The sequence below is a fragment of the Cyprinus carpio genome, chromosome B22 (genome assembly GCF_018340385.1).
Source record: "Cyprinus carpio isolate SPL01 chromosome B22, ASM1834038v1, whole genome shotgun sequence".
NCBI classification, from domain to species: Eukaryota; Metazoa; Chordata; class Actinopteri; order Cypriniformes; family Cyprinidae; genus Cyprinus; species Cyprinus carpio.
The window spans coordinates 23000154-23014230 of NC_056618.1; the positions used below are offsets into that span (position 1 = coordinate 23000154).

Consider the following 14077-nt stretch of genomic DNA (forward strand, 5'->3'; position numbering starts at 1 on the left):
TTTCTGAACCCGAGACTCAACTATTTTCTGCAATTCTCCAGCTGTGGCCCTTGGAGAGTCTTTAGCTACTCAAACTCTCCTTCTCACCGTGCATTAGGACGATATAGACACACATCCTCTTCCAGGCAGATTCGTAACATTTTATGTTGATTGGAAATTCTTAATTATTGCCCTGATGGTGGAAATGGGAATTTTCACTGCTCTAGCTCTTTTCTTAAAGCCACTTCACTAATTTGTGAAGGTCAATTATATTTTGCTGCACATCAGAAATATATTCTTTGGTTTTTCTCATTGTGATGGATGATTAAGGGAATTTGGTCTTTGTTTCCCCTGGAGTGCTCAAAATTGTGAATATGAATGGGAATATACTTCAGAGATATTTTACTCATAAGAATTTCTAGGGGTGCCAATAATTGTGTCCAACGAGTATTTGAGAAAAACCTTTATTTCATAAGGATATTCCCCCCCATTTTAAATTCTTATCCAATGAAAGGATACATTTTTGTGAATTTCTTAAATAAAAGATCAAAAGGATTAACAATGCAGATGAATTTTTACAGCCTTATCAAAACAAATTTAACAAGTATACAAATATTCTTGTCAAATAATTAAAATATGTATATACAGGTGCTGGTCATATAATTAGAATATCATCAAAAAGTTCTCTAATTCCATTCAAAAAGTGAAACTTGTATATTATATTCATTCATTACAGAAAATCCCAAATTCAGTATCTCAGAAAATTAGAATATTACTTAAGACCAATACAAAGAAAGAAATCTTGGCCAACTGAAAAGTATGAGCATGTACAGCACTCAATACTTAGTTGGGGCTCCTTTTGCCTGAATTACTGCAGCATTGCGGCGTGGCATGAGTCGATCAGTCTGTGGCACTGCTCAGGTGTTATGAGAGCCCAGGTTGCTCTGATAGTGGCCTCCAGCTCTTCTGCATTCTTGGGTCTGGCATATCGCATTTTCCTCTTCACAATACCCCATAGATTTTCTATGGGGTTAAGGTCAGGCGAGTTTGCTGGCCAATTACCATGGTCCTTAAACCAGGTACTGGTAGCTTTGGCACTGTGTGCAGGTGCCAAGTCCTGTTGGAAAATGAAATCTGCATCTCCATAAAGTTGGTCAGCAGCGGGAAGCATGAAGTGCTCTAAAACTTCCTGGTATACGGCTGCTTTGACCTTGGACCTCAGAAAACACAGTGGACCAACACCAGAAGATGACATGGCACCCCAAACCATCACTGACTGTGGAAACTTTACACTGGACCTTAAGCAACGTGGATTGTGTGCCTCTCCTCTCTTCCTCCAGACTCTGGGACCCTGATTTCCAAAGGAAATGCAAAATTTACTTTCATCAGAGAACATAACTTTGGACCACTCAGCAGCAGTCCAGTCCTTTTTGAAGCGAGATGCTTCTGACGCTGTCTGTTGTTCAAGAGTGACTTGACACAAGGAATACGACAGCTGAACCCATGTCTTGCATACATCTGTGCGTAGTGGTTCTTGAAGCACTGACTCCAGCTGCAGTCCACTCTTTGTGAATCTCCCCCACATTTTTGAATGGGTTTTGTTTCACAATCCTCTCCAGGGTGCGGTTATCCCTGTTGCTTGTACACTTTTTTTCTATCACATCTTTTCCTTCCCTTCGCCTCTCTATTAATGTGGCTTGGACACAGAGCTCTGTGAACAGCCAGCCTCTTTTGCAATGACCTTTTGTGTCTTGCCCTCCTTGTGCAAGGTGTCAATGATCGTCTTTTGGACAACTGTCAAGTCAGCAGTATTCCCCATGATTGTGTAGCCTACAGAACTAGACTGAGAGATCATTTAAAGGCCTTTGCAGGTGTTTTGAGTTAATTAGCTGATTAGAGTGTGGCACCAGGTGTCTTCAATATTGAACCTTTTCACAATATTCTAATTTTCTGAGATACTGAATTTGGGTTTTTCCTTAGTTGTCAGTTATAATCATCAAAATTAAAAGAAATAAACGTTTGAAATGTATCAGTCTGTGTGTAATGAATGAATATAATATAAAGGTTTCACTTTTTGAATGGAATTAGTGAGCATCTGCTGTAGAGCGGTGAGCAGCAGGACGTCACAGTTGAGCTCCAGCTCCAGCTCCTGACTGTAGTTCTTCACCGGTAACACACAAGACACCGGCACACCCAACCAAGAGCTCACCTCCTGCACCTGCAGACACAAAACAACACCTCACTCTCTCTGAGTCCTGTAGCAACAGACATCTGATCATGTGACCGCGTCTCACCTTCAACTTGATGTAGGAACTGACATAAAGACTTTGAAGGTCCTTCTCCACTAGAGGACATGCTTCATCTACTTTTGTCATCAAGACGATCTGAGCGATGCCTGAAATTGTTGAGAAACATTTTAAGGTGCGTCACATGCAGCTCTATGTACAACCTTTATATTAGTCACAAGACTGGTGTAAATATGTTCTCTTACCCAGTGAGTTCACTTTTCTGCGTATGGAAGCAAGTTTTTCCTGTAGTTTGTCAGACATGAGGGAGATTTTGGTGGCATCTATCACATACACCACACAGTGGATCTTCTCCTGAAGAGATACAGGTCTGGAGGACTTTTGCTCATTGTGTTGAAACGGTGCCATGGGGTTGAACTGAATCGAGATGATTTAGCATGAAGCAAACATCATTTATACTTCAACTTTCATTGATTTTGGAGATGAGTGCTCTTACTTTATAGCGGTCTGGTACGTGACCTTGAAGAATGCTGCTGATGTCCTCAATATCCAGTCCTGCACCTGACTGCTCCTCGAGTCCCATGGTGTCACACAACACAAATGGCAACAGCTTTCCTCCACGACCATCTTTTACTGGATATGTGCGAAACTACCAACCAAGAAGAAAATCACTTAAAGACCTGAAGTAATCGAGAGATGTTCCTTAAGCTCTATTATAATCTTATTGAGTTCATACCTGTGTGGTGAGACTTGTGGCTGCAGATCCTGACATGGCTTTGCTGGTAATGCGGCTCATGAAGATGGAGTTGATGGAGTTGAAGAAACTTGATTTTCCAGCACCTACAGGACCAATCATTAGGATTCGGACACGACTCACAGACGTCATCACAGGTTTATGGTTCCTGATCATTTCCATGAGCTCTGCTCTTCGTCTACAACACAGATCACATTTCTATAGCTGTATATTAAATTACAATTAGCAAACAAAACCAGAACCTGAGTAGAAACATACTCAGCTGTCCACAGAACATTCCTCCAAGGTTTCTCCTCAGTACTGACTTGAGAGCCTGGCAAATTATAAAATGTTAACAATAAAAATTAAGGTATTGCATAAAAAGACTGAAACTTCTTGTACATGACTATATTCGGTTAAAATTAAAAAAAATAAAAATCTGATGACTGACTTACTTTGTTCCACTTTGTAGACCTCACATTCAGTCAGTTGAGCATCGTTCCCATACATTGTTGCCGTATTAACATTGAATGCATTCCCTCCTTGATTTAACACAACTGGCTGGTTCTTGTAGCAAAAGTACAGCTGTTGACCAAAGTTGGGCCCTCCAGCGTCATCGAGACGTGCATGATGTCCACTGTTAATTTTGATGCGCACAGGGATCTTGTCTTGAAAGCTGAATAAGAATATGTCCTCATCAGTTTTTTTTCTGCCCGCTCTGATCATATTCTACACTAGTGTATCCACCAAAGATGTAGCCTGAACGGTTGTAGGCTACAAGTAAAGTGGGACCCTGACCGTCACATCGCTGGTGGAAGTCAGAAGCTTGATATCCATGAACTGAAGCTTTGTAGAGAAGAGACAGTTCCACATTCCCCAGCAAAGCACGGAGCTGCTTACTTTTCTCTTCTGTCAAATCAGAAGTGAGGGACTCCATGGTACCATCTCTCTCTTGTCTTTTATTCATCCTTAAAGACAAAAATATGCAAATACAAATGTAAACTTAAGCTTTTTGCATTCATATTTCCAGTCGGCACATTCCACAAATAGGGTACACTTTTTTTTTAATGCTGTGTTTATACAGTCATGTGAAAAAGAAAAGACACTATATTGAATTCCATTTTCCATATCAGGACATCATAAAAAAAAATTATCTAGTCCTTGGCAGGCCTTAAATTTTGGAAAAATCAAATACTTTTGATTAACCGATCATAAGCAAGTGTGAGCACCTCTATAAAAGCAAACGTTTTGTCAGTTTCCTGGTCTGGTGACCTTCAGGTGTGTTAGCGCAATGCCAAAGAGGATAGACGTCTGCAATGATCTTAGAGAAGCAATTGTTGCTGCCATCAATCTGGGAAGAGTAATGTAGCCATTTCCAAACAACTTGAAGTCATTCCAAAAAAGAACATGGCAGGATAGCTCAGGTGTTCAGAGTTGCATCTGATCAAACCATAAGACATCTGTGGAGATGTTTGGTCATAATATATATATATATATATATATATATATATATATATATATATATATATATATATATATATATACACACACACAAACACAGTTTCTTGTCACATTCAAATTGGTTGTCATAGTAACAACACTAATTTGTGGAGATTCTGTGCATTAAGAGTTCCACAAATCTGAATGCAGTAATTGGAAATTGTCTTAAAATAAACATTTTGCACAATTTATTAGCTGTAATATCATTGTGTTGCCACTAGATGCATGTATAGCCCTATGTAACAATCCCCAGTACTTAAGACATTGCACATAATTTGCACATAAATCACACATAAATTAATCTTATTACATTTGGATTTGTATACATGTTTAGATATGATCAATGGCTACTTTTTGTTTTTATCTGTTTTGTTCAATTGTTTTGTTGTTGCTTGAAACATTGATTTAAAGTGTCACTTATTGCATTCAGTCAATCCTATAAAACCCTTTATTACCCCAAACTACATATAAAAGCCTGATCAGTGGCATAAAAGTAATCAATGCAGGTACTTATTCCTTTGCTACTCAATAATGCATGAACTTCCCCTTTAAATAATGTGACGCTCTGCCCTCTATGTAAATGATGCTGTTCCCATTAAGTGCTGTTAGAAGTGAATTAATTGATTCAACATTTCGACACTACTGTAAGGATGCATTAAACTCGACAAAGCGGTATAATTAAGGATGTATTGATCTGGTGAATTTTACTATACCAATATTTTTTATTGGCTGTTAAAGTTTATATAGAAATATTACATGACACACTGATCCTTTAGCTATGCATTGGCGCAAAAACGCACACATTTACATTTACATTTACATTTAATCATTTAGCAGACGCTTTTATCCAAAGCGACTTACAAATGAGAACAGTAGAAACAATCAGATCAACGAGAACAACAACGGTATACAAGTGCTATGACAGGTCTCAGATAGTCTAGTACAGAACACGTAGCCAGGGTTTTTTTTTTTTTTTTTGGGAATATGATAGAAAAAAAAAAAGGTAAGTACTAGTATTAGTTGGTTAAGTGCAGACGAAAAAGATGAGTCTTTAGATGTTTTTTTGAAAATGAGTAAAGACTCAGCTGTTCGAATTGAGATCGGGAGGTCATTCCACCAGCTGGGAGCAGTCCAGGAAAAAGTCAGAGAGAGTGATTTTGAACCTCTTTGGGATGGCAACACAAGACGTCGTTCACTTGCAGAGCGCAAACTTCTGGAGGGTGCATAAGATTGAACTAGTGAGTTTAGGTAAGTTGGCGCCGTGCCAGTGGTCGTCTTGTAGGCAAGCATCAGTACCTTGAATTTGATGCGAGTGGCTACTGGTAGCCAGTGTAACCTGATGAGGAGAGGAGTAACATGGGCTGTTTTCGGCTCATTGAAGACAACCCTCGCTGCTGCATTCTGGATCAGTTGTAGAGGCTTGATAATACATGCAGGAAGGCCCGCCAGGAGAGCATTGCAATAGTCCAGTCTGGAGAGAACAAGAGCTTGGACAAGAAGTTGGGTGGATTGCTCTGACAGGAAGGGTCTAATCTTCCTAATGTTGAATAAGGCAAATCTACAGGACCGGGTCGTTGTAGCAATATGGTCTGTGAAGCTTAACTGATGATCCATCACAACTCCTAGGTTTCTGGCTGTCCTGGAAGGAGTTATGGTTGACGAACCCAGCTGTATAGAGAAGTTGTGATGAAACGATGGGTTAGCTGGAACCACCAGCAGTTCAGTCTTAGTAAGGTTGAGCTGAAGGTGATGGTCATTCATCCAGCTAGAAATGTCACTCAGACAGGCTGAAATGCGAGCAACTACCGTCGGGTCATCTGGTTGGAATGAGAAGTAGAGTTGAGTGTCATCAGCGTAGCAGTGATAGGAAAAGCCATGCTTCTGAATGACAGATCCTAATGACGTCATGTAGATGGAGAAGAGAAGCGGTCCAAGTACTGAGCCTTGAGGAACCCCAGTAGCAAGTTGTTGTGACTTAGAAACTTCACCCCTCCAAGACACCATGAAGGATCTATCAGGTAGGAGTTAAGCCACTGGAGTGTGGTTCCAGAGATGCCCATCTTTCTGAGGGTGGATAGGAGAATCTGGTGATTAACAGTGTCAAAAGCAGCAGACAGGTCCAGCAAAATGAGTACTGAGGATTTTGAAGCTGCTCTTGCCAGTCGCAGGGCTTCAGTAACCGAGAGCAGGGCAGTCTCAGTTGAGTGGCCACTTTTGAAGCCAGATTGATTGCTGTCCAGGAGGTTGTTCTGTACAAGAAACATAGAGAGCTGGTTGAACACAGCTCGTTCGAGTGTCTTTGCAATGAATGGAAGAAGGGATACCGGTCTGTAGTTTTCTAGAAGTGCTGGATTTAGAGATGGTTTCTTCAGCAGTGGGCTTACCCGAGCCTGCTTAAATGCTGAGGGAAATGTTCCAGAGTGAAGAGAGGAGTTGATAATGTGAGTAAGTGAAGGTATGACTGAAGAAGAAATCACTTGAAGGAGGTGAGTGGGGATCGGATCCAGTGGGCAAGTAGTAGGATGACTGGACAGGATAAGTTTGGAAACGTCCGTCTCTGAGAGTGGAGAGAAGGAGGAGACAAGTGAGCATTAGTCGTTGTGAAGTTATCCTCAGTCTGCGGTGTGGAGAATTAGTCACTGATGGTTCTTGTCTTATTTGTGAAGAAAACTGCAAAGTCATCAGCTGTAAGAGTCGATTGAGGAGGAGGTGGAGGCGGATTAAGAAGAGAAGAGAAGGTTTTGAAGAGTGTCCGAGCGTCACAACAGTTGTTAATCTTGTCGTGGTAATATGATGTTTTAGCAGTGAAGACGTTTGCAGAGAAGGAGGAGAGGAGAGACTGATACACACTGAGGTCGGTAGAGTTTCTTGATTTAAGCCATTTGCTCTCTGCAGCCCTGAGTTTAGAGCGATGTTCACGGAGTACATCGGACAGCCAGGGGGCAGATGGGGTGGTGCGTGCTGGTCTAGACGACAGTGGGCAAAAGTTGTCCAAGCAAGAGGTCAGAGTGGAACAAAAAGTGTCCGTAGCACTGTTCGTGTCCAGAGCTGAAAACTGCGAGAGTGAAGGAAGTGAGGATGCAACCACAGAGGATAGGCGAGATGGAGAGAGTGAGCGTAGGTTCCGTCGAAAGGTGACCCGCGTTGGAGCGTGTGCCGCTTCAGGAGTAAGTGCTAGATTAGCAGTAATGAGGAAGTGGTCTGAGGTGTGCAGTGGAGTAACTAAAGTGTTGTCCACTGAGCAACAGCGCGTGTAGATGAGGTCCAGTTGGTTGCCCGATTTGTGAGTGGCTGTAGTAGAGACTCGCTTGAGATCAAATGAGGCGAGCAGAGTGTTGAAGTCAGCAGCCTGGGGTTTATCTAGGTGGATGTTGAAGTCACCAAGCAGTACCAGAGGAGTACCATCTTCAGGATAGTTTGATAGCAGCACGTCCAACTCCTCCAAGAAGTTACCCAATTGACCTGGGGGACGATAAATGACCACAAAGTGGATTTGAACAGGGTGGGTTACAGTAACAGCATGTGATTCAAATGAACCGTGACCTGTAGGTGGTGGTTGAAGATCAAATTTCCAATCTTTCGATATAAGGAGACCAGTACCTCCACCCCTCCCAGTCGTACGAGGGGTGTGGGAACAAGTGAAATGAGTGGAGAGGGCTGCGGGAGTGGCAGTGTCCTCAGGTTTGATCCAGGTCGCAGTCAGTGCCATGAGGCTGAAACCAGAATGAGTAGCAATAGAAGAAATGAAGTCTGCTTTGTTAACAGCGGACTGGCAGTTCCAGAGACCAAGTGGAATAGAGAGCGTTGGAGTAGAGGTCAGAGGGACAGGCCTTAGATTTGTCAGGCAGGCCTTCATTTGACGTACATAGCGTGCTCTCCGAGTGTTAGTAGTGATAGTAGAGATCTGAAAGCACATAGTGAACTACAAGTGACCAAAATAAGTATTTGAGGACGAGCCGTACAAAAATTGAAGGGGAGAAAAGCAATACTCAAGTGCCCTGTCGGTGTCCTTGCTCGGTGGAGTCGCCCAGGTATGGACAAATCTAGCAACATGATTTATCAGCTGCCACAAATACTGCCTAAACAAAATACTGATTTTGTGCAATTTTCTGTATCAATATTTTAAATTGGCCTTTGAACTTAGCTTTATTACATGGCAAAAAAATAAAAATCTTGTCTTGCCAAAGCACTGACAGAGCCCACTGATCTAATGGCTTTGATGAGCGCTCCAAATGCAAACTTTGCACGCAACAATCAGGCAACAATTGACAGCGCTCTGATCCAATGGCATACAGGCATCGTCAGTTTGACAGTACTCTAGCCCAGTGCTTCCCAAACCTGTCCTGGAGGCCCCCCTGCCCTGCACTTTTTGTATGTCTCCCTTATCTAACACACCTGATTCCACTCATCAGCTCGTTAGTAGAGACTGCAAGAACTAAATTGGGTGTATCTGATTAGGGAGACAATCAAAATGTGCAGGGCAGGGGGGCCTCCAGAACAGGTTTGGGAAGCACTGCTCTAGCCCAGTGATGTTGGGGGATCCAGTGGGGGCGCCAGTCATATTTCAGGGTGACCATGCCACACTTTATCACTACCCTGCTAAAATGTAGCAATGTAGTACCAGTATGAGTACTCATTGGCGCCCCTTCAGCTGGTGGGCCCTAGGCCAGTGGTTCTCAACCACATTCCTGGAGGACCCCCATCACTGTACAATTTGCATGTCTCCTTAATCAAACACACCTGATTCAGGTCACCTGCTCATTAGTAGAGACTCACAGACTTAAAATGGGTGTGTCAGACAAAGGAGACATGCAAAATGTGCAGTGATGGGGGTCCTCCAGGAATGTGGTTGAGAACCACTGCCCTATGCGACCGCCTAGCTCGCCTATGCCTAGAAACGGCACTGTATGTAAAGCAGCAGGTCATTCTTGTACGTTGCTTTTATGTATTTTGAACGCGCTTCATTGTGCTCTCAGGTGATTCATTCACCTTCACTCGCACAGCGTGGGTGGAGTCTCTTACCTGTGCTCGTGAGTGCTGTCCGCCATATTTGTGCGTTTTGGATGCAAACAAAACAATGGATTATTTACCAAGAGATATTGATGTATGGACTTATTTCGATAAAACACTTCTGGTTAGCATCGTTAAGCATTTAGTTTTAGTATTTTACTAGCGCAGGCGCTTATAAAGGAATTCGCAAAGTTCACGCCAGGTGTGAGACTGCAGGGGACGTGGCTTTGTGCGAAACGTAATTTAAAAATAAAAATACAATATATTGGAGTGTTTACGCTGCAGAAAACTGACGAGCAACAGTACAGTCCGCCAACAAACAGATGAGGAAGAGGAGGATGATGGCGGTCCAGCATTTACAAAGAAAGGTTTATGTGTTTATATAAAACTTCCCCTTATGTGTTGTATTTCACAAAGGGGAGTGGAATAATCCTCATGGCTCTTATTCACACTAACAAGCCGCCATATTGTGAACATGCTTTATTTATACTGATGTAAAAAAAAACAAATTTGCTTTTTTTTTTTAACTGTGATTTAAAGGTGCCAAACTAATTATACAAAATAAGAAAGAGATGTCAGTTTAACGTAAACTAATAGTGCTGTCCTGTGGGTTTCTCTGGATGGTTATAGGTGTTTTTTATATATCGTTATCTACAGGACAGAAGATTGCTTCTGTGCGTCTGGTTTATTGTCGGTTCATCAGTTTTATTGTTCCAGCCTGCTGATGTCATCTGTCTAATAACTGTCCGACAGTAAATATCTGGTTCTTGATCCCATGTTTGACTACAACTCTGATTCATTTGATTCACACCTTTCGTTGTTTCAATAAACATTAATGGTAATTAATTTCTTGACCTGTATATTATTTCTTTGTTGTTTTGGCAGTTCCGTTATTAACAGCTCGGTTTCACTTACTTTTCTGCTTGTGTATATATGTGTGTGTATATATATATATATATATATATATATATATATATAGGACTGACTGACTTTATTTTATAGGACAGTACAAGGTAGATAGAAAGGGGTCTTCGAATCGAGACTCGAACTCGGGTCGCCCGAGACGATGCATCTCCCCTTTAAATTTGACTTTACTCTGTAAAATTGAGTGAATGTAGACATCCTTTCAGAATTAAGTTATTTTTGTGTAAATAAGATTTAAATACTATTATTTTATATAAACTTATAAAGAATATAAAGAATATTCCCTGCACTGACTACGCATTGGAGATTTCACGATATCACGATACTTGAACACGTACCTCAGGTCAGTTGAGCGTGGTCATAGACAATATGCGTGTGAGTGTGCTAACGTAAAGAATGTGAATATGTTAAGTTCTCTTTTCCTACAAACTATTTGTAAAATGTCCAAATTCAGAAAAATTGTAGTGAGTTCAGCCTGCTTTACTTGCAAATCATCCTAAAATCACAAGCATGTTAAACACAATCCAGTACCTCAGTCAGTCAAATGTGTAATAGCTATTAGTAAACAGTCAACAGTGCAGGTTAACAGTTTCAGTGCAAACCTTGTTTCCTAAATGGTCTTCTCGTCACCCCAGAAATATATATTTTTTATTATTTTATTTGTTTTACTGTCATTATTAGTACCACCCACTCACCATTCCATTATTACATTTAAAGCTGTTTGGTTGCTTAATTATTGACACAGTGAGTAACTAACGGATGTGACTATAATTGTTATAAATTAACATCAAATTACTTTATTGACCACATCCATAATTTCTACTACATTCTAGTCTCAGCTGAAACCACAAAACCCAAATCTATATATATATATTGTCTTCCATTTTAACAAGCATCATCCAGATAGTCGTCTGCGAAGTTGAGCATCTGCTGTAGAGCGCTGAGGAGCAGGACATCACAGTTGAGCTCCAGCTCCAGCTCCTGACTGTAGTTCTTCACCGGTAACACACAAGACACCGGCACACCCAACCGAGAGCTCACCTCCTGCACCTGCAGACACAAAACAACACCTCACTCTCTCTGAGTCCTGTAGCGACAGACATCTGATCATGTGACCGCGTCTTACCTTTGTCTTGATGTAGGAACTGACATAAAGACTTTGAAGATTTTCCTCCACTAGAGGACATGCTTCATCTACTTTTGTCATCAAGACGATCTGAGAGATGCCTGAAATTGTTGAGGTACGTTTTAAGGTGCGTCACATGCAGCGCTATGTACAACCAAAATTTTTATTAGTCACATGACTAGTGTGAATATGTTCACACACCAAGTGAGTTCACTTTTCTGCGTATGGAAGCAAGTTTTTCCTGTAGTTTTGTCAGACATGAGGGAGATTTTTGGTGGCATCTATCACATACACCACACAGTGGATCTTCTCCTGAAGAGATACAGGTCTGGAGGACTTTTGCTCATCAGGTTTAAACGGTGTTGTGGGGTTGAACTGAATCGAGATGATTTAGCATGAAGCAAACATCATTTATACTTCAACCTTCATTGATTTTGGAGATGAGTGCTCTTACTTTATAGCGGTCTGGTACGTGACCTTGAAGAATGCTGCTGATGTCCTCAATATCCAGTCCTGCACCTGACTGCTCCTCGAGTCCCATGGTGTCACACAACACAAATGGCAACAGTTTTCCCTCGCGACCATCTTTCACTGGATATGTGCGAAACTACCAACCAAGGAGAGAATCACATCAAGATCTGAAGTCATCAAGAGACATTGCTTGAACTCTTACAGGAAACACTATGAAAGCTGTTAAATCTGTGCCTGTGTGGTGAGACTAGTGGCTGCAGATCCTGACATGGCTTTGCTGGTAATGCGGCTCATGAAGATGGAGTTGATGGAGTTGAAGAAACTTGATTTTCCAGCACCTACAGGACCAATCATTAGGATTCGGACACGACTCACAGATGCCACCACAGGTTTATGGTTCCTGATCATTTCCATGAGCTCATCTTTTCGTCTACAACAGAGACCACAATTTTATAGCTGTATATCAAATTACAATGACCAAACAAAACCAGAACCTGAGTAGAAACATACTCAGCTGTCCACAGAACATTCCTCCAAGGTTTCTCCTCAGTACTGACTTGAGAGCCTGCATGACAAATAATAAATAAATGTTAACAAAAAAGATTATGGTAAATTACATAAAAAGCCTTAAACTTCTTGTACTATTCGGTTAAAAAAAAAATCTGGTGATTGGCTTACTTTGCTCCACTTTGTACACCTCACATTCACTCAGTTGAGCATCGTTCCCATACATTGTTGCCGTATTAATACTGAATGCATTGCTTCCAGAATTATTCACAACTGGTTGGTTGTTGTAGCAAAAGTACAGCTGTTGACCAAAGCTGGGCACTCCAGCGTCATCAAGACGTGCATTATAGCCACTGTTAATTTTGATGCACACAGGGATTTTACCCTGAAAACTAAATATGAATGTGTCCTCATCTGTAATATGCTGCCCGCTCTGAGCATAATCTACACTAGTGTATCCACCAAAGATGTAGCCTGAACTGTTGTAGGCTACAAGTAAAGTGGGACCCTGACGGTCACATCTCTGGTGGAAGGCAGAAGCTTTATATCCATGAACTGAAGCTTTGTAGAGAAGAGACAGTTCCACATTCCCCAGCAAAGCACGGAGCTGCTTACTTTTCTCTTCTGTTAAATCAGAAGTGAGAGACTCCACAGTACCGTCTCTCACTTGCTTTTTTTGCCGCTGAAGACAAAAACATGCAAATACAAATAAAAACTTGAGCTTCATCCACAAACAGTAAACTTTTGTGTCCGATCATTATTTTTTTTTTAATACAATGTTTATGTGCTCACTACATTCATCAAGCTCATTTCTATTGCAGGAAAACAATACCATATAAATATTTTTCTTTAATTTATGAGAAATATAAAGAACAATAAACAAGACCAACATTTTCTGAAGGTTACATTCTTTATATAGTGACCATTTGTAAAAGACTGCCTCTTTTCCTTGTTTGATTCTCTAAGGCTCAGTTGAGTTTTATTTATTTTTTTGTACTTACATTTCTTTAAAGCTTGCTTTCATTGTTTCTGTGAACTGCCACTGCACAAAGAGTTATATGAATTCACAGATCAAAATACATTCACTGTACATCATAATCTCCAAACACTAAACAATAACAATTAGAATATTTGTATGTAATATTTTATGCTCTTATAATACGCATATGTAACTCACCTTTCACAGAGCACTTGCTGTGAAAATGCTTCACTTGTTTTCAGTGTTACACCCAAGACAAACCTGTTCTGTCAAGTTCCTTCATTCCTGTGATACAGGAACATTTTTAGCATTAAACTTGATCAACCGTTAATGAACTGTCAGGTCTCTAAAACACAATGTATGTTGAGGGAGATGAAAAACTTCACTTATAGTCAGAACAAACAGAAGTACCTGCTTGTTTTGTGGGAACCGCCCATTGATTCCTCACCTGGCTTTGTGTCTGACAAACAGGTTCTCCTTGCTCAGACATTAGTAACTAATCATAGTGAACACCAGGGGTCTCAACGTCTGGCACATACTGTATGTGTTTCAGTTCTGTATTGGACAGTATCCATTGGACAGTATAATATATAATTTATTAA

At 41.0% G+C, this 14077-nt stretch overlaps 1 protein-coding gene and 1 pseudogene across 1 annotated transcript; both read right to left on the reverse strand.

Annotated features, from left to right (window-relative positions):
* Window positions 1-1442: 1442 nt before the first annotated feature.
* LOC109047479 lies at window positions 1443-4447 on the reverse strand (annotated as a pseudogene).
* Window positions 4448-9994: 5547 nt separating this feature from the next.
* Window positions 9995-13815, reverse strand: LOC109047481 (interferon-induced protein 44-like). The gene is given in 11 exon segments (XM_042749196.1): window positions 9995-11442; window positions 11519-11619; window positions 11720-11768; window positions 11770-11790; window positions 11792-11893; window positions 11973-12125; window positions 12224-12419; window positions 12500-12554; window positions 12668-13179; window positions 13498-13538; window positions 13674-13815. Coding segments are annotated over 10 exon segments (1377 nt in total). The 5' UTR covers window positions 13521-13538; window positions 13674-13815; the 3' UTR covers window positions 9995-11277.
* Between the last annotated feature and the right edge of the window lie 262 nt (window positions 13816-14077).